The 24,405-nt window shown below is 40.1% G+C and overlaps 1 protein-coding gene across 1 annotated transcript; it reads right to left on the bottom strand.

The window, feature by feature from the left end:
* Positions 1-9,567: 9,567 nt before the first annotated feature.
* LOC139459053 (beta-lactamase domain-containing protein 2-like) lies at positions 9,568-22,607 on the bottom strand. The gene is made up of 8 exons (XM_071240495.1): positions 22,333-22,607; positions 18,611-18,802; positions 17,582-17,681; positions 16,908-17,016; positions 16,128-16,250; positions 14,643-14,827; positions 13,131-13,391; positions 9,568-11,513 (listed from the first exon to the last, which is right to left on the bottom strand). Exons 1-8 carry the CDS (start codon positions 22,473-22,475, stop codon positions 11,325-11,327), a joined length of 1,302 nt encoding a protein of 433 aa, XP_071096596.1. The 5' UTR covers positions 22,476-22,607; the 3' UTR covers positions 9,568-11,324.
* Positions 22,608-24,405: the final 1,798 nt, after the last annotated feature.

The following is a 24,405-nucleotide window of genomic DNA, read 5'->3' as shown; positions in this document are numbered from 1 at the left end:
GTTAAAAGGGACATTTATACTTACATAAACTATTAATTACTTCTATTTTGTAATGATTGTTGAAGATATAATGTAAGCTCAGGAATACATTTTCAGAAGACGTCTTCTTTAGATACACAAGTCATGTCTTTGGATGATTTTAAATACCCATATTTTACCCGAAGGCGTTGAATTATTACATCCGCCCCAGGTATACACCTGGTACATCACAGGGTGGTAGAACGGTTGGATCTAGCGTCAGTTTACATTACCAAAATTATGGACTGGAAGACTGGAAATAAATTTCGATTGAATAATCAACTTCTATTTTTAAATTGGAGGGGTACCATTGGAGGACGGTATTTTTCTACCTGTATTGAAAATATTGCTTTTGAGTCAGAATTTAGGCTGTACGTGTGCCCAGTGCAATCTTGGATACAGCTTTGTTAAGAAGAGAATTTACGTTTAGTAATGTGTAATTTTATTAAAAAAATATATCCCTACATCCCTCAAAGAATTGTTATACGAATACGTTTAGTATACCCGATCAAATATGTACAATGTATTGCTGATTAGCATGTTTCAAATTTGTGCGTGTGTGTGTTTGAAGAGTTTCTTTTCAGGTTAACAATTGACTTGCCTTTGCATGTGTTTTTGACGGGTGCCACCAGTGGGGCAGGAAACGTCCACTTTTTCGTCTCATCACTATTTAATAGTGATTCATAAACACATGCTTACGATACAGTCGGAATCATACAATCGAGATTTGTTTGAATACGGGAAGGGTTTTGTCGCTGTATATTGCCTGTCTATTGTCATTTTTTCTGTTGATTCTATATTCTGTACAGCAGTGCATTGTCAGTAAATATGCATTTTCATATTCCAGTTCCCAGATGTCTTAGCCAACCTCCCTCTATCAGAAACGCCATTGTCAGTGACGGAAGTCAGCTTGTTGGCAGTATTCGGACGTACACGTGTCACCATGGCTACCGTGACACGTCCACTATTGAGATGACGGCCAATACAGCATGCCTTGGAAACCTCACTTGGAGTCCTCCAGCTCTCCAATACTTGTGTCAGTATAATCAGAAAATGTTTTAGATCTACATATTATGTATATATTATGTATAGATGTCGATATTTTGCATAGTTGTACATACACATGTATAGCTGTTTGTACTCCACAATGTTGTGTTTATTCTGTACAACTGAATACATTCATCCACTAATGAGATGACGGCCAAAACCACATGCCTTGGAAACCTCACTTGGACTCTTCCAGCTCTCCAATGCTTGGGTCAGTATGATCAGAATACACCCGTATATATTCTGTAATGATGTCTATATTTTGCATAGATGTGTTTGTACTCCACAATTCGGTGTATATTCTGTATAACTGCATATATTGTGTATAACCTTAGACATATCAAGTAATGTTATATATACTTTACTTATAGGTGTACATTCTTTGTTTGTGGTTTGACGCCGCACTCTGCAATATTGCAGCTACTTGAGGGAGGTCTATAAATAATCGAAACTTGACCAGGTAATCCAGTGATTGACATCTTGTTTGTTTGTTTCTTGTTTAACGCTGCAATCAGCAATATTCCAGCTATATGACAGCGGTCTGTAAATAATCGTGTCTGGACCAGACAACCGATTGATTGACATCTTCACGGTGTCAAGACGCTGCGGCTTTAAACAACAAAGAAAGAAACAAAACCAGTAACACCGTGGTAAGAATAACACTTTGATATGTGTATAACCATATGCTCATTATTACATTTCCAGAAGTGGAAACATTTTATTTTAAGGGATATTTGTCACGCCTGGAAACCCGCATGCTTCTTCAGTTGGCCTATTCATCCTGTCCCACCCTGTTACGACCCTATACATTCCTTCCTTCTGATACAACAGCAAACAGAATTATCAACGAAACACTCAACCAGTATCGGCTGTGTCGTCAGTCTAAGCTCGTCTATATTAGGTATAAGTATTTCCACCAGGCTACCTTAGGCCACAGATGAAGGTTACATGGCAATATCAAGAAACAAATACGATCTATCGCCAAACCTTGTCACACCAAGATTACACATGCATTACCAGGTGATAACGTGAGCATATGCTTGACAAACACGAATATGAAGTCGGTTGCCGAGTGGAAACATACTGGAAAGATTGATTCTCTTTGATTCTTTTTACCATCCAAATTAAAAATAACTGCCATATTTTATCGATTCGTAACTGGATGTCGTATTTTACACCAGCACCCACCTGACAAAAACTGCCCCATTTGAAACGGAAAATCACTCCATTGATGTGTTTAGTGTTCGAAATCAGTTATATTATCTATATCATTGGTTATTGGTTTGTTTTGACAACCATTCATCGAAAATGCATTGCAACGTTGCAGGGAAACTATCAATAATCCAGCATTAGGCCAGATTTAAGAAAAAATGTTTACAAACTAAACTGAAATGTTAAAAACATAATTATAATTATGAAAGACAGTGGGTTGTTTAATTGAACGGACAAGAAATATCTAAAATGTTTACAAAATGTTTCAAATCACATTTACTGTAACTATCAATATGTATAAATTATTTATAATACTATAATAAAGACTTATTGGAAATTAATAAAAATATATTTGATATTGATTTTTGTTTTAAACTTCTGACCTGACCTGATTTCTTTTGGCGAACAACCGCCCCCTCAAACTCTGTCATAAGTGATTGGAAATATTAACATGCAGATCTACCCCATAACCATGATAACAACTGACTTGATAATGATGTTTTTTAATATAAATTTATCTTACCCACGTGATTTAATGTGCCATTGTAATAGAATTAACACAAACTTAAAAATGATAGAAAACAGCTGAGCTGAATGAGCTGAGGTTAACTTGTGCCATGTCACGTGACTTCCATTGACCCGTGCGCCTTTTTGCTTTGAAGAGGTGTATTAGGGGTTTATTCTCAGAAACGCATGTGCAGCCTGCTCTGGTCGTGGTGGGGTATAAAATATTTATTTTCCCTCTGATAAATGCATTACCCTCCAAGTCGGACTACACAGTATGTTATCAAGATCGCGTAGACCAATCAGATCTCATCATTCTCACATGCTTATTTATGGTTATGATTATAGTTTTTATCTTTCACATATGAAGTATGTGTTCTAAATGTTAACATACCTTATATAATGTAGTAAAAATGTGTTTTCACTGAACATGCTTAATATGCTTTAATTCTGTTGTATATGTACTTAGAAGTAATTCAACCTGTGTGGTGATTAGGATCAATTATGTCAATTAGGTGATATAATATAATAAATAAAATATTATTATCCTCATGCAATTTTGTTACAGGTGCACTTGTTTCTATGTTGGTACACAGTCCTAGTCAGAGGAGCTGTGCTGTCTGGATGTCGCTCCCATCAGCAACAAGCTTGATACAAGAACCTCTGACTGCTACGGCTGCATCATCCCTCACCATGGCCTCCATGAGGTCTCCCCCAGCAAATACAGTTTGTCGGCCTAATACGTTATATGAGTTAATTTTATCAAGTGGACCAGTAGGAGATGATGAAACAGAGCGAAAATTTGATATGAAAACGTGCCCTGAAATCTTTGAATTACTTCTTTGCCTTATGAATGTAATGCTTTCGCTCCAACTGAAGTTTCCAGGAATCAAATACTCGGAAAGTGGGAACTCATGTTGATGTCCTAAAGGAATCCCACAAACAAGGAATTGGTTAATCATATAATACTTTCGTGTACATAGAGGGTTCCCTCCAGGTTGTTTGTTCGTTTGTTGTTTGCTACAGTTCTCTTGGTGTCTGAAGTACTGTACACCACAAGACACACATATGTTATGAATTGTTGCTCTGAATGAAAATAAACATAATTCGCACACGACGAAAATGAATCTGTGCACCAGGAATAGTCTTCTATCATCAGTGGGGCAGGATACGCTCATCTTTTCACGAACATTTGGTATCATCACTATTTGATAGTGATTCATAAACACATGTACATGGAATAGTACACTTTCTTTTCAAAATGATCATTGAGAGACCTGAAAAAAATGTAAAAAATTATAGCTTTTAATTTTGTATCCTGACTAATTAATTGTAAAAATAGTCGGCAATGGTCAGTTTAGAAGGTACTAGATATATATGATATCTATACTTTTATATGTCAGCTACACTACACTTTAATATGAAATTACAATCATGTTACAATATAGAATATAGAGGGTATTACACCCCCCCCCCCCCCCCTCCAATATCAATGAGTTCAAATGATAATTGTTTTTACTGAATCATCATGTAGTTTTAATTACCGAAATGAGATGGTTTGTGTCAGTTCGAGCTTTCGCAACCCTATACTAGCTGTACGTGTGCGTGACGACCGAGTTTCACGGTTCAGTTCCTCGGAAGGGCCCTCCTCCACAACCGACCCTTCTCCACAAACGGCCTTCTGACATTGAGGGGTAGTGATACTCATTGTCCCCGCTCGTGAACGAGAATAAGACATAAGACAACAAAAACATGGAAATTACTTAACAAACAACTTCCCAACCAAAATTACACGAATAAGCAGCATACTGCATTGATCAGCTGATCACGGAATATCGCCATAACCAGGAAGTGAACATGAGTACAAGACACAATCGTGGATATTTATGATTATCTGGAGAAACCATGACCAAATATTACTTTAATCCTGCTAAAAGACATTTCTGTACCTACACCACCAAAAGTCTAGTAAAGTCTTACGACGTCATTCCTTTATCATTTGGCACCAATGACGTCATATTGCAAGGGACATAAGCCATGATTTGTTTATTATGGAAATAGAACTCACGTCTACAAGAACCTCTGACTGCTACGGCTGCATCATCCCTCACCTTGGCCTCCATGAGGTCTCCCCCAGCAAATACAGTGTGTCGGCCTAATACGTTATATGAGTTAATTTTATCAAGTGGACCAGTAGGAGATGATGAAACAGAGCGAAAATTTGATATGAAAACGTGCCCTGAAATCTTTGAATTACTTCTTTGCCTTATGAATGTAATGCTTTCGCTCCAATTGAAGTTTCCAGGAATCAAATACTCAGAAAAGTGGGAAGTCATGTTGATGTCCTAAAGGAATAACCTAAGAATCCCACAAACAAGGAATTGGTTAATCATATAATACTTTCGTGTACATAGAGGGTTCCCTCCAGGTTGTCTGTTTGTTGTTTGCTACAGTTCTCTTGGTGTCTGAAGTACTGTACACCACAAGACACACATATTTTATGAATTGTTGCTCTGAATGAAAATAAACATAATTCGCACACGACGAAAATGAATCTGAGCACCAGGAATAGTCTTCTGTCATCAGTGGGGCAGGATACGCTCATCTTTTCACGAACATTTGGTATCATCACTATTTGATAGTGATTCATAAACACATGTACATGGAATAGTACACTTTCTTTTCAAAATGATCATTGAGAGACCTGAAAAAAATGTAAAAAAATAAAGCTTATAATTTTGTATCCTGACTAATTAATTGTAAATATAGTCGGCAATGGTCAGTTTAGAAGGTACTAGATATATATGTTATCTATACCTTTATATGTCAGCTACACTACACTTTAATATGAAATTACAATCATGTTACAATATAGAATATAGAGGGTATTACACCCCCCCCCCCCCCCCCCTCCAATATCAATGAGTTCAAATGATAATTGTTTTTACTGAATCATAATGTAGTTTTAATTACCGAAATGAGATGGTTTGTGTCAGTTCCAGCTTTCGCAACCCTATACTAGCTGTACGTGTGCGTGACGACCGAGTTTCACGGTTCAGTTCCTCGGAAGGGCCCTCCTCCACAACCGACCCTCCTCCACAAACGGCCTTCTGACATTGAGGGGTAGTACTAGTGATACTCATTGTCCCCGCTCGCGAACGAGAATAAGACATAAGACAAAAAAACATGGAAATTACTTAACACACAACTTCCCAACCAAAATTACATGAATTAGCAGTATATTGCATTGATCAGCTGATCACGGAATATCGCCATAACCAGGAAGTGAACATGAGTACAAGACACAATCGTGGATATTTATGATTATCTGGAGAAACTATGACCAAATATTACTTTAATCCTGCTAAAAGACATTTCTGTACCTACACCACGTGAAAAGTCTAGTAAAGTCTTACGACGTCATTCCTTTATCATTTGGCACCAATGACGTCATATTGCAAGGGACATAAGCCATGGTTTGTTTATTATGGAAATAGAACTCACGGTAAATGTGAAAAATATGACTATTAAGACTTCTTAATTCTAAGTAACAAGGAACATTTAATGGTTCTAATGTGTGTGTATTTGCTTCAAATACAGTCTTAGTACACGAAAACTGCTAATATTTGATATTTCTATTTGTACCTTTAATTCTACGTTCGACCCGTGAAGATATGGGGTAGAATAGGTCTTCAGCAACCCATGCTTGCCGTAAAAGGCGACTAGGCTTATCGTAAGAGGCGACTAACGGGATCGGGTGGTCAGACTCGCTGATTGATGCATGTCATCGTATCTCAATTGCGTGGATTGATGCTCTTGATGTTAATTACTGGATTGTCCGGTCCAGACTTAATCATTTACAGACCGCCGTCATATAGCTGGGATATTGCTGAGTACGGCGTTAAACAGGAAACAAACACACTTCTACGTTAATTTTAAGAGATTCAGAAATCACACACGGAGATAAGATCTTCACGCAGAGAAGTATCGTATCCGAGGGAATGAATGTGAAGGAGATTGACATATTTCTATCTGTTGGACACATGTTTGTTTTTTATTGTTAAAACCGACCTGGGTATATTGAACACGATGCTTTTGATGTCAATCACTGGCTTGTCTGGTCTTGACTCTATTATCAGCAGACCGCAGTCATATAACTGTAGTACAGCTGAGTGCGATGTCAAGCAAACAAACAAATAATGTTGCAATCGTTGTGTAACCAGCTTTCTTGATATTAACTTCTTCTTGATTTAATGATAAATACTCGTATACAGTATACGTGGGGTGGCTGAAAAGGTCTGAGCCTAACTATTATGGACTGCCGTGATTGAGTTGGTTGCTCATTTTACACAATCCTTCAAGATCCACACACACTGCCAACGATGCTGGTGTCGCTGAATTCCGTTGGTGTACAAGACGTTTAGATAGTGCGGTTACCACGACATTCAGCCATTAATGGACTGGCCATTCCGGAGGTGACTGCACCAGTAGGATGCCATAGGAATCCCAGAAAACTGAAGCCGTCATCTTGCCAGCTGATTGAACAGACGTTGTCGTCATTGGATATGACGGTAGGATTTTACCACTGTTTTGACTGTGACAGTTGTGAACCAAAGACCCATTTGTGGTTGCAAATCGCTCAATAAAATCGCCTGTGCCTCCTTCAAATAAATTCTCACGAGTGATGATGAACTTCGCGCGTTTCTAATCATGAATCAGAAACTTTTGAACCCAACGTGCTGAAACCTTTGTTCATTCCTCAGGATGTTCTCATCTCTCTCATGAGATGCCTACAGCAGTGGCTATGTGATGTGTGGTGAGTCGTCGATCGTTCATTATCATATCATGAACTTTATCAACATCACCCTTAGTGGTGGTAGTTGAAGGTCTCCCTCCTCCTTGCCGAGCGCCAAGCATGGTACCATCTTTTAATGTCATTTGGTTGGACGAAGCCGTGTATCGAACCACCAACCTTCCGCTTTCCGGGCAGACGCTCTATCCACTAGTCGTTTTCATCAACTGAGAATACCTAATCACTGCGTAAATATGTTTTCTTGTTGTGTATTTTGGTTCAAATGTAGCATGTAAGCGTGTGAAGTGTTGTACTTAATACATGCAAACTGTTAAGGGTTATTATGCCATATATACGTCTTTCGTAGTTAAGCTCTGAACTTTTCAGTAACCCATGCCATCATTTAAAGAGGGCAACTGATTAGGAGATATACATACCGTGCTTTCAACCATGCTAAATTGATACTTGTTGTATTTTCCTGTTGCGTGTATTTTCCTACACCTGTTACGCACACTATCCTATACCTGTCTGCAGGCTCTGGGCTCTGCGCTAATGCTATACCTGCGACGATAGGATAAAGTCGGCGTCTTCATACGTGAATGCACGTATTGAATGTGAGCACTGTATCACTTAAATATTGCCCCTTATTTTTCTAGTTTTCAGAATGAAGAGGTGCTGGGATTTTGTCTGAAGAATAGATATTTACTCATCAACACATAGTATTAATCAAATATTTTACCCTAAAAACACCTTGCAACAATGTAATTTTTGTGGCAGACAATTTAATTTGAGGCATTTATTGTCTTTTACGTTTTTCTATTTTTATAAAATCGCAACCCACACTTTGTCCTTATATACATAACTGAGCTAGGGACTAGGAACCAGTGTGTTCACGGCGTAGCTATTTTATTAAATTGATTCCATTTAATCGTTCTTGCTATTCTAACAAAGTTGGACATTTGGGTGAAATCACCAATGTTTGAATATCAAGAATGAACCGGGTACAATCAACTGTCTAAACCAAGCTGGGCGTGCATGACGGTGACGTGGAAGCAAATTTGGGTGCTCCCTCAACCAGTTGCTTGTCTGAGCTGGTAATTAGGAAGTTTGTTATCGGTTCCGTAGATTCCGAATATGGTTGTCATGTTGACGTGATATCACACATGGACGACCGACCCCTTGAAAGTCACGAGTGTTGCCCTGCTGTAGAAAACGTCTCCAAAAAGATGATATTGTGTTGCGATGAACATTAAAATGTATGGAAACCGGGTTTTAGGCCATTCCCGTTTGCAGCATATCCACAACGTGTGGACGTTGATATCCAGCAAGCCGTGGCTTTGCGTAACCGTTATTTACGGTTTTGTATTGTGTTTTGTTATGAGAACCTGATAGGTAAACAATCGTTGTGTATTGTTCACATTACAAAACCACGTGTGGAAGTATCTTGCTCCCAAAAAATACGCAAACATCAAAATTGTTCTCCGTGCATTAACATGCCCATGCAAATTGAATCGCGACCTTCAAGTCGAGGGTCGTGTCTTCGTGAATATATACTGAAAGATGCATTACTTAGTGTCAGAATAAATGTATTTAAATGAATTTAAATGAAGCACAGTTATTTTTTCCGCTGGTACCGATACGCTGATATACCTAAAAATCGTTTTACGATATTTCCCCCCAAAATAGCGTCATTCGTTTTTATTCAGCAATATTCCTGTTAAATATAGACGACCTGTAATTAATCAGGTCTTGAGAAAACCAGCTAGCGGTTGACATTACGAGGAACGTCCCGGGCCGTCGTGGTACGATGACTCACAATTGAACAAACAAGTCACAGAACTCGATCACCAAACTAGTCGCCGGTACTGGTCACCTCCTTGAACCAAGGTCTCATTGGCGTCTTCACGAAATTGACAAAGCAATAAACAAAACATAAAATATATAACACGATAAGACATAAAAAATTATCTTTTTATATATTACTTTAAATAAATTTCCCATAGTAAATCACGTCAGAGTAGAAAAAATAATGATAAAATATGTTTGAAAGGACATAAAATAAACTGGCAATGAGGATTTTGTTAGCAAAGGTAATTGAATAACCACACACTTTCACCTGATGAAGAGGAGAGAACCACGTGTACTCCTTCAAAAGGAAACACATAGGTGATTTCGATAAACATACGAACCGCATTTACACAAAACGACATCTGAAAAATGGACATATTATTTTGTACCAAACAAATAATGCCCCAATAGGGAATCATCAAAACGCAGCCACGCCAACATGTATAAATAAAAGCGACAAAACCCTTTTCATATTCAGAAGAAATCTCAATTGTACGATTCCCATTACATCATGATCATGTCTTCATATACTTTTCCAATACTGATGACATGAGGTGTGAGCATAACCTGCCCCATAGGTGGCACCCGTAACAAACACATGCAAAATAAAGTCAATTATTCACATGGAACGAGGCTTTGTATGTTGTAACCTTCATCAAACACCTTTCAGCAAGATTCTTATAAGGCTCTGTGAAATCTTAGTAGACTATTGGAAAGTTAATGTCATCCCTCTTGTCATACAGTTTTGTGTCACTCTGAATCTTTATGCATAGATCAAAATGTGAAATGGAAGAGGCGCTCTCGGTGGTCTTTATTTCTGGTTCAGGTGAGAATATCAGCTTAGAGTTATTTGATACTGGACGGTATCGTAATACTATTATCGATATACCTGAAGCTTAAGTTAAATTTCTGTGCACAGTTACCTTGTTTTTACTTTGCCAATCCGAGCAGAAATTCCGATTCATATGCATAAAGAACCAGTTCGAGAAGGGGGGGATGCCTACTTCTTGCCTAAATATCTAATCCTTAAGTTATACATGGATGTTATCAATGAGGAAGTCCAACAGTTCACATGTTGTTTTCTCAGTTACAAATAAAGAAACAAAACACAAATAAAAATAAATTCCTTTTTAAAGACATATTTCACCCTGTTGCTCCGACCCGCTCGTCAAATCACGTCATGCTTCTGTTGATATGCCTGAAATATTGCCGATGTGACTTTAAATATTAACTCACTCACTCACTCACTCACTGCTTTCTGATATCTTGTTTGGTTTGCGGCCATATGGGATCATATTTCTTGTTAGGTTCTTCAAAGGGAAGAGTGGAAGTTTGCGTTAAGTTTTGATGCCATATGTATCCCATTCTTTTCTTCCTGATATCATGTCAAAAGTAATGTAGCCATATTGGATTGAAGATTTCCAGAGTGCATTCTAAACATTGTGTCCATACATAATACACCAAACCGAGTTTGCCATGTCAACATCAACAGCGTATGATGCATGTTAAAATTAACGCCGCTGCGCGTTCGTTTCCAAATTCAATTTAGCGCAGGTAACCTAGCTCTACATTGAAAACACAGTGTATGTTTTTTCTCGTAAATGAAGATTGCTTTGGTTCTTTCCTGAAACGAACCCCATTCAAAACTTAATTCAAGACTGCATGTCACCCCATAGCTATGCCCAGTAAAACATTAATACATATTAATAAAATTCCAAAATAGCTGAAGGCATCAATTTACTACTTGATTAATCTATGTGCAACGTTGTATGAAGGAACGTTGAAAGTTCTGCTCCCGAAAAGAAACGGACGAACGGAATTACAAAGGTGCAAACAGCTATACGCCTCTGCATTATATGCTAGGGATAAACTCGACCAAAGGGTGATTATTTCTAGAAAATTACTATTTCTCTCCTCGTACATAATCTTCTAGACAGTCATACAGGGCAGCCTCCAGGTCGAGGTACCGTGGATCGTCCCATAAACCATACAGAGAGGCATAGTTAGTGATGTAACCCACGGAGAGCTGGTTGACGGGGTCAAAGTGTCCGACTTGACCTCCATAGCCTGGGTGACCAATAAGTTTCTGGCCCTGAAAAACAAGATCAGTTAGTATAATACATGGATATTGTTGGTATTGGTTCCTATAGCGCAATTATGCAAATAGTATTTAGGTGGCAACGTATAGGCCTAAACATATGTTAAGCTCATTTCTGAATGAATACATGTATGCAGTGTAATGTTCATAAAGCTTATTTGTGTCGATGTGAAATAAATAAAAGTGATTCCATGGCGTTTTATTGGCCATCCAAGCAATTTCAAATGTATAAACCAAAAGAATAGGCCACGTCCCCCAATATACTACTGTTTCATGATTGGCAGATAACAGGGTGGGCGGGGCATCGGTTGATGTTTTGCGTTGAACGATGTCACTGATTTCGTATTTCTTGTCTACATAGTTTGTTTTAATTATTAAATAAGTTGACATGTCAAGAAGTTATTATTGTGAACTTTGACTTCAATAGTTTTACTTTAAAAAAACCGCAAAAAATATGTAATAATTTTAGTGTTCACGTCCTGGAGGATGGTATGGTAATGTGACTGTTAACGTTCTAGCGCCTCACAGGTAGCTTCAATTGTAGGTGCGGTCGGGTAGCCTAGTGGTTAGAGCGTTCGATCGTCACGCCGAAGACCCGGGTTCGAATCCCGACATGAGTACAATGTGTGAAGCCCATTTCTGGCGTCCCCCGCCGTGATATTGCTGGAATATTGCTAGAAGCGGCGTAAAACCATACTCACTCACTCACTTCAGTTGTATATTCCACAGGGAGCTGAAAATGAATCATTGGGTGCACACTGATCCACTGACCGCACTTTGAACATACACGAGTGTGGAGTTTACCGCTTTGTGAGAAGCCTCTTTATCATTTATCAGACTAACGGTTTCAATTCTAAACAATGTTTAGATTATAAGGATAATACACATTGGCATGCACATTTTGTCGTATACATGTTTAGATTATGGGGATGTTGTGTTTAGGTGGTGTTTATGTTGTGAGGTCTGTGTCTATGCCGTGTAGATGCTGAAATAGAACACACCAAATGTGTACTGTAAAACGTGAAATTAATGCGTCTCCAAAAGAATGCGACCGCTGGCCCCTAGCCAAAAATGCGACTAAATATGAATGCGACACCCCCTCCTCTCAAGAATCAGTAGATTTATATCTAAAAAAATTTACCAGGTTTACAGGAGAATCCTCACCTGAATCCAACCTTACATTAATCCAATCACACACCAAATAGCACCGCTTATTAGCGCTGAGTAGAGTACTTCAGCTAAAACAATACGTTAGAGCTGGCTCTTGTCGGCCTTTGATGCAGTCGCAAAGAACAAAGGCACCGTGTCTGTCTGGACTTGCAGGTGTGCGATGTTTAATAATGCGAGCAAAGACCACTCGCAACGTTTGTCGCCTCTTACTACAAGCATAGTCGCCTTTTACGGCTAGAATGGGTTGCTGAAGACCTATTCTACCCCGGATCTTCACGGGTCGACAAAGGTATTACTTAATACAAGACCAAGGGTTATAACCAACGCCAATCTGGTGATCTTACAGGATGCAGCCTGTGAAATTGTGTTCTACAAGCGGTGGATATGGAGTGGTTAGCCTATTGAAGATCCTAATATAAGATCATTGTATTCTGCACGTACCTTATACTTGGGGTACGGGAGTTCACGAAATGCTACTCCTCTGCCCCACTCTGCAATGAGCGTAGGAAGTACGAGATCCTGACCGGTTCTTAAACTGCTTGTCACCAGTTTCCAAGTTTCCGGTTTGATGAGCTGTTTCCCTTTGATACTTCCGCCCATGGCCATGTAACTGTACAGCTTGGCGATGCTGCGGGCCGTCCCTATACCAATTAAGGCTGACTGCCCAATACTCATCTCTTCGGGGTCATTGAGTTTATTGAACTGTCAAAAAACATACACTGTAAAGTAAGGAAGTCCGGTGAGCATGGCTTACCTTATAGATGGACGTATAACAGAGAGGGACACCATGAGTGCTTCCATGTGAAGAATCTAATGTGATCTTATGAGCGGGAGAAGATATATGATATGGATTTCAAAGTCTTAATTCCCTCGGGGGTGCACGAGTGGCCCAGTCGTCTAAGGCGCCGCGATTCGCTGTGCAGAGTTGCGTCCCTTGGGCACGCCAGAAACCTATGATCGTGGGTTCGAATCCCGGTTCGCCCCGATTATGTTTCTAGGTTTGTCAGCACCATACCCGTGCTCGTGGGTTTCACCGAAGTGGTACACGTCTGAGACTTGCATCACTTCGGGCTTTCCTCCCACATTAAGCTGACACGCCGTGATAAAACTGGAATACTGTTAAAAGCGGCGTTAAACTCAACTCACTCACTCACTCACTCATACTAAATTTCCGGGGACTCACTTAATCCCTTCAGTGCTCGTTTCGGTTCAGGTGCGAGTACCTTTATCAAAGATGTGATCAGTTTAATGACTTGATAGATATACCAGCACCTAAACAAAAACAACAACGTTGCTTTAAAAGACTAAGTTGAAATCCACGTCGAACATTTCTTTACTTCTGTTAGTTTATAGTGTACTATTCCATTTCTCAATTAAAAATAAAACGCTTTCTGTCCGGTATTACCGAAGCTTCCCTAAGGTCAGGACATATCAGATGTTTTAGATACAACGAACACTGCATGCTTGATGTAAAGCAACTGAAAACCACAATACAATGATGCAAATGGATAAGGGAACTGTAGGTTTTAGACATAGTAAAATGATATGCTATCATGGACTCCCAGCCTTGTCCACCAAATACGCATTGGAAGCAATCCACACAAACATATCTCAACATTTGATTCTGACATTGTATGCTCGTTATTTCAAATGTACTGACAGTAAATCTAATTTCCTTATGTTTTTGGGGGGCGGTAGGGTAGCCTAGTGGTTAAAACGTTCGATCGTCACGCCGAAGACCCGGGTTCGATTCCCGACATGGGTACAATGTGTGAAGCACTTTCTGGTGTCCCCCGCCGCGATATTGTTTGAATATTGCTAAAAGCGGCGTAAAACCATACTCACTCACTCACTCCTTACATGTATGTTTTTCATCGTTCCCTTATTCGTTTTCATCAGTTTATTTTAGAAGTGTCCTACACTAGCTCAGACACTATTCCAACAGCCTCTTACCTTCAAGTCGATAACATTCATGGCCTTGGCAGTGATGGATTCTGGTAAGAACAAGGTACTGCCAAAGAGGTGAAACGAACGCCAAGACGCCATGGAAGCGATGACCGTCCCCATGTCGGACAAGAAATGTCCACGGGCTACTCGATGTGACAGAGATTTTGGGAGGCCGATGTGGAAGTCGATGCCTGCAACAAAAAGATACAATCACTTATTTTGGAAGCGCTGATTTAGCTAAGTGTGTGAACTATTTTGGCTAAATGTACAACAACAAACAAACAAAACGCAGCAGCGGCCCAACCTGTTCATGGTTGAACGATGAAACAAACTCAGTTAAGTCACACACACCCGTCACACGATCTCCCTTTTAGTGCATTCTTATGGGTAACTGGTCTACTGGAGAACTATTGTGGCTAAATGTACAACAACAAACAGACAAAACGCAGCAGCGGCCCAACCTGACACCATTTAAATTCAACCTCCATTTATTTTTAGCAATATTTCAGCAGCTCCAGCCTTCGGTGTATACACTTTTACTTTTGAGATGCAATAGAGCATCTTTCTATGAAGATTTCAAAGAGCGTCAAAATGTGTGTTTGATGAGGGTTACAAAATTCAAGGCCTTAGTAAACCTTTCAAAAATATTATGTCATATTATGGAACACATGTGGAGGACATTTCCAAATCTGACGCCAGTAGGGCGGAGTATGCTCGCCTTTTCGCGAACAGCTGGTATCGTCACTACTTTATAGTGATTTATAAACACACTCTTCTGAAATAGTCGAGCTCATGTAATGGATTTTGCTTTTAGCAAAGGCGTTATGTATGATGTATAATAAAAAAAAGAGTTGTGTTGCTTACATTTACAAAAACACACAATCAACCAAGTCAGCGAATTTGTGAGTTCTCTGTTTTAATATTCTGTTCCAAATTCCAATATATGCATCACCACATCGTGCTGGCGAAATCATATCTAATCTAAGTGCTTCAAAGTAATTGATGTATACTGCTTATTGGTCAAATAACATTTAGTCAACGTCAATGCCAGATAATTGAGAGTGGTTATTCTTGTATATTTATTCATGACTGAATAATAATTACATGTACCATATTTGATTCACCGCTCATCGTCATTGACACGCTTTGACTTTGACCAATTCGTTTTTCACGTAGATAATATGGACTCTAAGGTATGTTTGGGGTGTAATGTAAAACGTTGTCCTATAGCCGTGAACTCATGTTACTCATCACATCAGTAGATCAGCAGTCTTCTTAAGCATAATCGTAGACCAACGTTCTTGCACGTGGCTGTTTGTGTCATTCGCTGATTTGATGAGGATATTACGGCGTAAACAAACAAACAAACAAACAAACAAAAAAACAAACACCAGGTATAGTTGCTCGCGTTAATTATACATAATGTACAATAAAGCAGTTGGTACTTTGAAATAGTTGGTTTTAACCGACAGCATGTATTCGTTTACTCACCAAAAGGCTCGGCAATCTCCTCCCGGAATATCTGCGTAATGTTCCTGTGTTTGGGATCTGCCATCCTCACAAGAGTGTCCACAAAGAAACCATATGTGATGGCATGGTAACCGTGAGCAGTGCCTGCAAACAGTACATATACTAGTTAGTCGTCGGGTCGTTTTACCAATGTATACGGGCTTATTTTATATGCCTAGTAATACATCAGGCGTTAGTCGTTTACCAATTTGGGGAAACCCACGAGCACGGGTATAGTGCAGACAAACAAACGGGATTCGCACCCAAGATCATAGGTTGCTGGCGTGTGATTTAGTACCTGCATCAGAAGAACATCTCACCAAAGGAAATACACGAAGACATGAAAAGCATTCGTACTTACTTACTTACTTACTTTGGAGATTTAACGTGCGCTTTCCGACTGATGCGTATTTCGCACACGGTAGAAATTGACTGCCTTTTGTATCCAAATGTAAAAGGGTAAGTTCACACGAAAATGAACCCATTTGTCTGGTTCTTTTTTCAACATGAAAACTATTTTACCTGGTTGTTTTAGAGCCAAAATGATACAAATATCACAAGTAATGAATTTATGTTATGCATTCAATCGGTTCATATTTTTGGCACATTTGTTGATATCTTTTACTCTATACATCTTTTAGTTGAGCAAATGTTAATCAGGTCGAATTTGTGATTCGAAGCACGCATGAGCAAATGTTGGTTGGCAGGTCTCCCTGAGTATATATTATGTATGCTGCTGGTGGTGGTCTCAGTGATACCAACCTGGTTCCCAGAGTGGCGTCACCTTCTCCAGTCGTCGGGTGAACTCTTCCTGGTTATCACGATATTCACGAAGACTCGTCATGTTTCCCCCGAGGGCCACCAGACCACCCTGAGAACACAATTGTCTTACTATTCCAGATGCATTACATGCAGTATTTACACAAACGTTCCACGCTGCCTCCGATGGACACCAGACCACCCTCTGAACACAACTGTCGAACTATTCCTGATGCAGCACATGTCTTGACATTCATACACACGTGCCATGTTGCCTCCGATGGACACCAGACCACCCTCTGAACACAATTGTCTAACTATTCCAGCTGCAGCACATGTCTTGACATTCATACACAAGTGCCATGTTGCCTCCGAGGGCCACCAGGCTCCCTGTGAACACAATTGTCTAACTATTCCAGCTGCGTACATATCTTGAAATAGATACAAACGTGCCATGTTACCTCCGAGTAAACACACCCAATTGGCCAGCTGTTTTCAGTTGAAGTATTTATTTTGTACGTGTCAACAAGACTGACTAGTCTTGCTGTCCCATCAAATAATAGGCCACCCTGTCAACACACTTAGTGAAGGTTATTCATGATGTTATTAAATACATTTTGACGGATTGTCCAGTTACATAATTTGTCACTGCCTCGGAAGAGTCTGTGTGAGCCTACCTGATGTCCAAGTAGTTGTTCCACAGTTATCTCCCCTTTGCCGTTCTGAGCAAACCCCGGCCAAAAGTGGGCCACCGGCTTCTTGTAGTCTAGCCAGCCCCTGGATATAACCATGTTGAGAGTCATACATCACTATATCTGGTTGGCGATTAACACATGTGACAGAATTTTATACCAGTTAACTTCCAAAATTATATGAACAGGTTTTCATGTTTCAAATTTAAGATTTTAACCATGTATTGAGGATTACTTGTTGGCTGCACAAACACAAATAAGCCAGAAATGTGTATGCTTTTTGCCAGCTGAAGTATAGATATAACTAAACTATTCACTGTTTTCGTCACGAGACGACCAAGCACGCGGAAAAACGATGTATTCCTTTTGTATTCCTTTTGACAAAGAATTATGAAACGGATTTCCAAAGGGTCTCATAAATGACAGTAAAAGTACCAGAACATAATTTGAAATTCCGAATTTGCGGTTTTAAATTACTTGAGGAAAGTAGATAGAAGTCCAGAATGCACTGGACATTGAGCTAGGTGACACTTCCTTCAAAGACTTGTGATAGTACATGTATTTGCTTACAAGTCGGATTAATATTTTAAATTAACTTTGTAAATAACTTGAGGGCTTGAGTCAGTCCCACACTATATATTTAACCGGGACATATATATCATATCCGTTGTTCCTTGGTGTGTATTCTCTAAATTTCCGAGGGGGCAAGGGTGGCCTCCGTCGAAGGTGCCGCAATTCGCTGTGCAGAGTTGCGGCCCTTGGGCACGCCAGAAACATATGATTGTGGGTTCGAATCCCGGTTCGCCCCTATTATGTTTCTAGGTTTGTCAGCACCATACCCGTGCTCGTGGGTTTCACCGAAGTGGTAAACGTCTGAGACCTGCATCACTTCGGGCTTTCCTCCCACATTAAGCTGACACGCCGCTATATAACTGGAATAATGTTAAAAGGGGCGTTAAACCTAACTCACTCACTCACTCATACTAAATTTCCGGGGACTATGGTTCCACTCACTTGTCTACCATCCTTGCCGCGGTGAGAGCGGCGATGCCCTTCGTAGTTGAGAAGACGACGAACATGGTGTCTCCGGACCAGTGTCTCCCCGCCTCCTCATCAGCATAGCCAGCCCACATGTCAACCACAACCTCTCCACGGTGATACACAGTAAACGCTGCACCCTGTTCCTTCCCATTTTCGATATTTGCTCTGTTAAAAGAAACACGATGTTGCAGAAACAAAGTGTTGTAAAGTCTCAGGAGAAAGTACAAAGAACAACAATGTGGCAAAAGAAAGGACACAACCACAATGTGGCAGTAGAAAGAACAAAGAACGACAGTGTGGCAGTACAAAGGACAAAGAAACAGAATGTGGCAGGAAAAAGGACAAAGAAAGGCAGTTGAAACGGCATAGAAACATACTGTGGCAGTAGAGAGAACAAAGAACCACAATATGGCAGGAAAAAGGACAAAGAAACAGAATGTGGCAGGAGAAAGGACAAAGAAAGGCAGTTGAAATGACATAGAAACATACTGTGGCGGTAGAAAGAACAAAGAACCACAATATGGCAGGAAGAAGGACAAAGAAACAGAATGTGGCAGGGAAAGTACAAAGAAACAGAATGTGGCAGGAAAAAGTACAAAGAAACAGAACGTGGCAGGATAAAGTACAAAGAAACAGAACGTGGCAGGATAAAGGACAAAGAACCACAATATGGCAGGAGAAAGAACAAAGAAACAGAACGTGGCAGGATAAAGTACAAAGAAACAGAACGTGGCAGGATAAAGTACAAAGAAACAGAATGTGGCATGATAAAGTACAAAGAAACAGAATGTGGCAGGAGAAAGTACAAAGAAACAGAATGTGGCAGGATAAAGTACAAAGAAACAGAATGTGGCAGGATAAAGTACAAAGAAACAGAATGTGGCAGGATAAAGTACAAAGAAACAGAATGTGGCAGGAGAAAGTACAAAGAAACAGAATGTGGCAGGAGAAAGTACAAAGAAACAGAATGTGGCAGGATAAAGTACAAAGAAACAGAATGTGGCAGGATAAAGGACAAAGAACCACAATATGGCAGGAAAAAGTACAAAGAAACAGAACGTGGCAGGATAAAGTACAAAGAAACAGAATGTGGCAGGATAAAGGACAAAGAACCACAATATGGCAGGAGAAAGTACAAAGAAACAGAATGTGGCAGGATAAAAGACAAAAAAACAGAATGTGGCAGGATAAAGGACAAAGAAACAGAATGTGGCTGGAGAGAGGACAAAAAACACAGGTATTCGCCGACACACCAATGCGAATTTTGTACGGGTAAGTCAATAAAATATGTGTACGGGTGAGGAAATATGTATGTGGGTGTGAAAATATATGTATGGGTAAGGCAATTTGTGTACGGGTAAGGGAATATGTGTAAAAGTGAGGCAATATGTGTACGGGTGAGGCAATATATGTATGTGTAAGGCAACATGTGTACGGATAAACCAATACGTGGACGGGTAAGGCTATATTTGTAGGGGTAAGGCAATATGTTTACGGGTAAGGCAATATGTGTATGAGTAAGGCAATATATGTACGGAAAGGCAAGATATATATATCAGTAAGGCAACATGTGTACGGCTAAACCATTATATGTACGAGTAAGGCATTATTTGTAGAGGTAAGGCAATATATGTACGGATAAGGCAATATGTGTACGGGTAGGCAATATGTGCACCAGTAAGGCAATATTTGTAGGGATATGTATATCCGAGTAAGGCAATATATGTATCAGTTAGGTAATATGTGCACTGGTGAGGCAATATGTGTATTAGTAGGGCAATATGTGTACGGATAAGGCAATATGTGTACGAGTAAGGCAGTATATGTATCAGTTAGGTAATATGTGCACTGGTGAGGCAATATGTGTACGGATAAGGCAATTTATTTATCAGTTAGGTAATATGTGCACTGGTGAGGCAATATTTGTATTAGTGAGGCAATATGTGTATTAGTAAGGCAATATATGTACGGATAAGGCAATATGTGTACGATGAAGGCAAAAGATGTACGGGTAAGGCAAAATGTGCACTGGTGAGGCAATATGTGTACGGGTAAGGCAATATATGTACGGATAAGGCAATATGTATACCAGGAAAGCAATATATGTACGAGGAAGGCAATATATGTACGGGTAAGGCAATATATGTACGGATAAGGCAATATGTATACGAGGAAGGCAATATATGTACGGGTAAGGCAATATATGTACGGATAAGGCAATATGTGTACGAGTAAGGTAATATTTGTATGGTTAAGGCAATACATGTATGGGTAAGGATATGCGATTAATGTACGATTATATCATGAGCATGTGCTCATGAATCACTATCAAATAGTGATGATATCAAGTGTTCGCGAAAAGGGGAGCTTATCCTGCCTCACGGGTTGCACCCGTCACAAACACATGTAAAGGTAAGTCAATTACCTGAAACAAACACGGGGACATATGTTACAAGTCAAAATAGGAAAATGCATCGGACATAACTTTAATCACTGATCGCGTCAAACGTTTAAATGTCCTCCACATGTCTACCATAAAACATTTTATAAGCATTACTTAGGCCTTGGACGTTGTAACCTTGATCAAGCAACTTCTGAGTTCAATGACACTCTTTGAATCCTGGTAGAAAAAGCATGCTCGATTGTACCTCAAAATTGTGAAATCACGACACGAAGGGCTGGAGCTGCAGGAAGATTGCTCGACATGAAGGGAACGTTGACAATTAGAAAGTTATGAATACACAATGCCATTTAGAAAGTGGTCAAATGTAACTAATGTTATATTTGGGATAACACTTTCTTAGTAAAGTACAGATTCTAGTACTGTTTTGGGTTGAGTCCCGTCCGGGATTCGAACCCACACCTGCCAGGGTGAGGCACCTAATCGCCAGGCATTGTGAATTCATAGCTTTCGGCCATGGGAGCCGTGCCAATTTACACTTGTCAGGGGGGTACTCAAAGTACGTAATCTAGACTACCAGTTGTCGGACTTCCATTACGTGGAAGCCTCGGTGCCTGAGTGGGTTAGATCGCTGACTTTGTGTGCTGGCGATTAGGTGCCTCACCCTGGCAGGTGTGGGTTCGAATCCCGGACGGGACTCAACCCCAAAAAGTACTAGAATCTGTACTTTACTAAGAAAGTGTTATCCCAAATATAACATTAGTTACAATTAGAAAGTTGAAGTTGAAAGGTGAAAAGAAAATATATGTCCCAATAAAAAGTTGAGCAGTATATGTAGAAAGAAAGCCAATATATATACAGGTGAGACATTTCTTATGCCTGCGAGTGAACCAATAATTGTACGAATGAAGCAAAGTGTGTAGAGGGAAGACACTATTCAAGTCTGTGAGTCACTGTGAGTCAGTGCAGCTGTTACGCAGGACGTGTCTCCGTAAGCGTATGCACCTATGGGCTTCAACGTTTAATTCTCTGTCTAAACAAATACTGAATAGTATACAGCAACGCAACCACGCTATCTGTGTACATCAGATCAACCTACTTTAAGCTGGGCCGTCACCATTCACACAAACATAATGCACTACACATGATCAATCTTGCCGTCTTGGTCCAAAGTCCGGGCGTGCAACCGGGTGGTTGAAAATGGAAAAAATATATTCGACCTGAATTCATTGACCCACATAATATTCTAACGCTAAATGAACCATGACAGATACATCTCCACTTCATAACTCACCTGAGGGTGTCAGCAACTTTGCGAAACTTCGGATGAAAATACCCTTCGACAATAGGATTCTGTTTTGGAGCGAACAGTCTGGGCAGATACGTGAACGCAAGGGTGAAAAGGACGAGGGTAACCCCCCACTGTATAAGTCCCATCGTCAACTGTCAAACCGCTCAGGTGCTTCGCAACGCAATATATTTTTCTCGGGAGCCTTTGCTTTAGCTCCGCCGAGCGATTGTACGCTTATCTCCGTGTGCCCAGTAGGTGAAATGGCCTTATGACATGAAAACCGGTTCAAGAACGCAGTCGGTAAACTTCGGCTTTTGTGCAGCATACACTGTGATATACTTTGATACTATATAAATAGGTATTTATTTTTCGACAGATAACGCTGTAGTAACACTGAAGTAAGCACTCGTATAATATATATCATTATACGGGTAAGGCGAGAATATGCTTTTTGCTTGTTTATAAGGATTATGCAGATCAGCGTCAAATTTATCTTTACAGGGAAACTATGTACATCCCTCCTTACAGAAATATAATATACTGATGTGTGTTGCGTGGACCTGAGCTCCTAACAGGAATCCTCCCGGGTCAAATCAGGGCCGTTGATCAGATCGAGGGTTTCTGCAAATGATAATGCCCTAAAAATTTGCGTCAGCTAAAATCGACAGAGCAACGAAAGCAAAGCATTTGTCCTGGAAACTAACAACACAACAGGGCCCCAGAAACCCGCAGTCAAGAAAGGATTACGTCATCATACGTCGATGGCATGACGTCATTCGAGCTCAGCTGTCGATTCCAACCTCGGGGCATACAATTTCGTGGGCTATTCGAACGTTAACTTGGGGAGTTACATGCACTCCCCTATACCTGTTACATGCACTCCCCTATACCTGTTACATGCATCCCCTATACCTGTTACATACACTCCCCTATACCTGCTGCATGAACTCCCCTATACCTGTTACATACTTCCCTATACCTGTTACATGCACTCCCCTATACATGTTACATACACTTCCATATACCTGTAACATACGCTCCCCTATACCTGCTGCATGTACTCCCCTATACATTATACATACACTCCCCTATACATGTTGCATGTACTCCCCTATACCTGTTACATACACTTCCATATACCTGTTACATACACTCCCCTATACCTGTTGCATATACTACTCCCCTATACATGTTACATACACTCCCCTATACATGTTGCATGTACTCCCCTTTACCTAGGCGACTAACGGGATCGGGTGTTCAGGCTAGCTGACTTGTTTGATGAATGTCATCAATCCCAAAAGCGTGAATCGATGCTCATGATATCAATCAGTGGATTGTCTGGTCCAGACTCGATTATTTAGAGTCCGCCGTCATATCGCTGTAATATTGCTGAGTGCAGCGTAAAACAACCAACCAACCCCTATACCTGAGACATACACTTCCTTATACCTGTTACACACTCCCCTATACCTGTTACATGCACTCCCCTATACCTGATACATTCTCCCCTATTACTGTTACACGCACTCCTCTATACCTGTTATATATTATCCTATACCTGTTACATTCTCCCCTATACCTGTTACATGCACTCCCCTATACCTGTTACATGCACTCCCCTATACCTGCTGCATGCACTCCACTATACTTGTTACATACTCCCCTATAACTGTTACATACACTCCTTTATATCTGTTATATACACTTCTTTATACCTGATACATACTCCCCTATACATGTTACATACACTTCCTTATACCTGTTATACACTCCCCTATACCTGTTACATTCTCTCCTATACATGTTACATGCATTCCCCTATACCTGTTACATACGTTCCTTTATATATGTTACATACACTTTCTTATACCTGTTACATACTCCCCTATACATGTTACATGCACTCCCCTATACCTGTTACATTCTCCCCTATACCTGTTACATGCACTCCCCTATACCTGTTATACACTCCCCTATACCTGTTACATTCTCCCCTATACCTATCACATGCACTCCCCTATACCTGTTACACACTCCCCTATACCTGTTACATACTCCCCTATACCTGTTACA

This window comes from Haliotis cracherodii, unplaced genomic scaffold, assembly GCF_022045235.1.
Source record: "Haliotis cracherodii isolate W230 unplaced genomic scaffold, xgHalCrac1.p SCAF_13, whole genome shotgun sequence".
Lineage (NCBI taxonomy): Eukaryota > Metazoa > Mollusca > Gastropoda > Lepetellida > Haliotidae > Haliotis > Haliotis cracherodii.
Note: the sequence above shows the minus strand (reverse complement) of the source record. Positions and strands in the feature narration are given on the sequence as shown.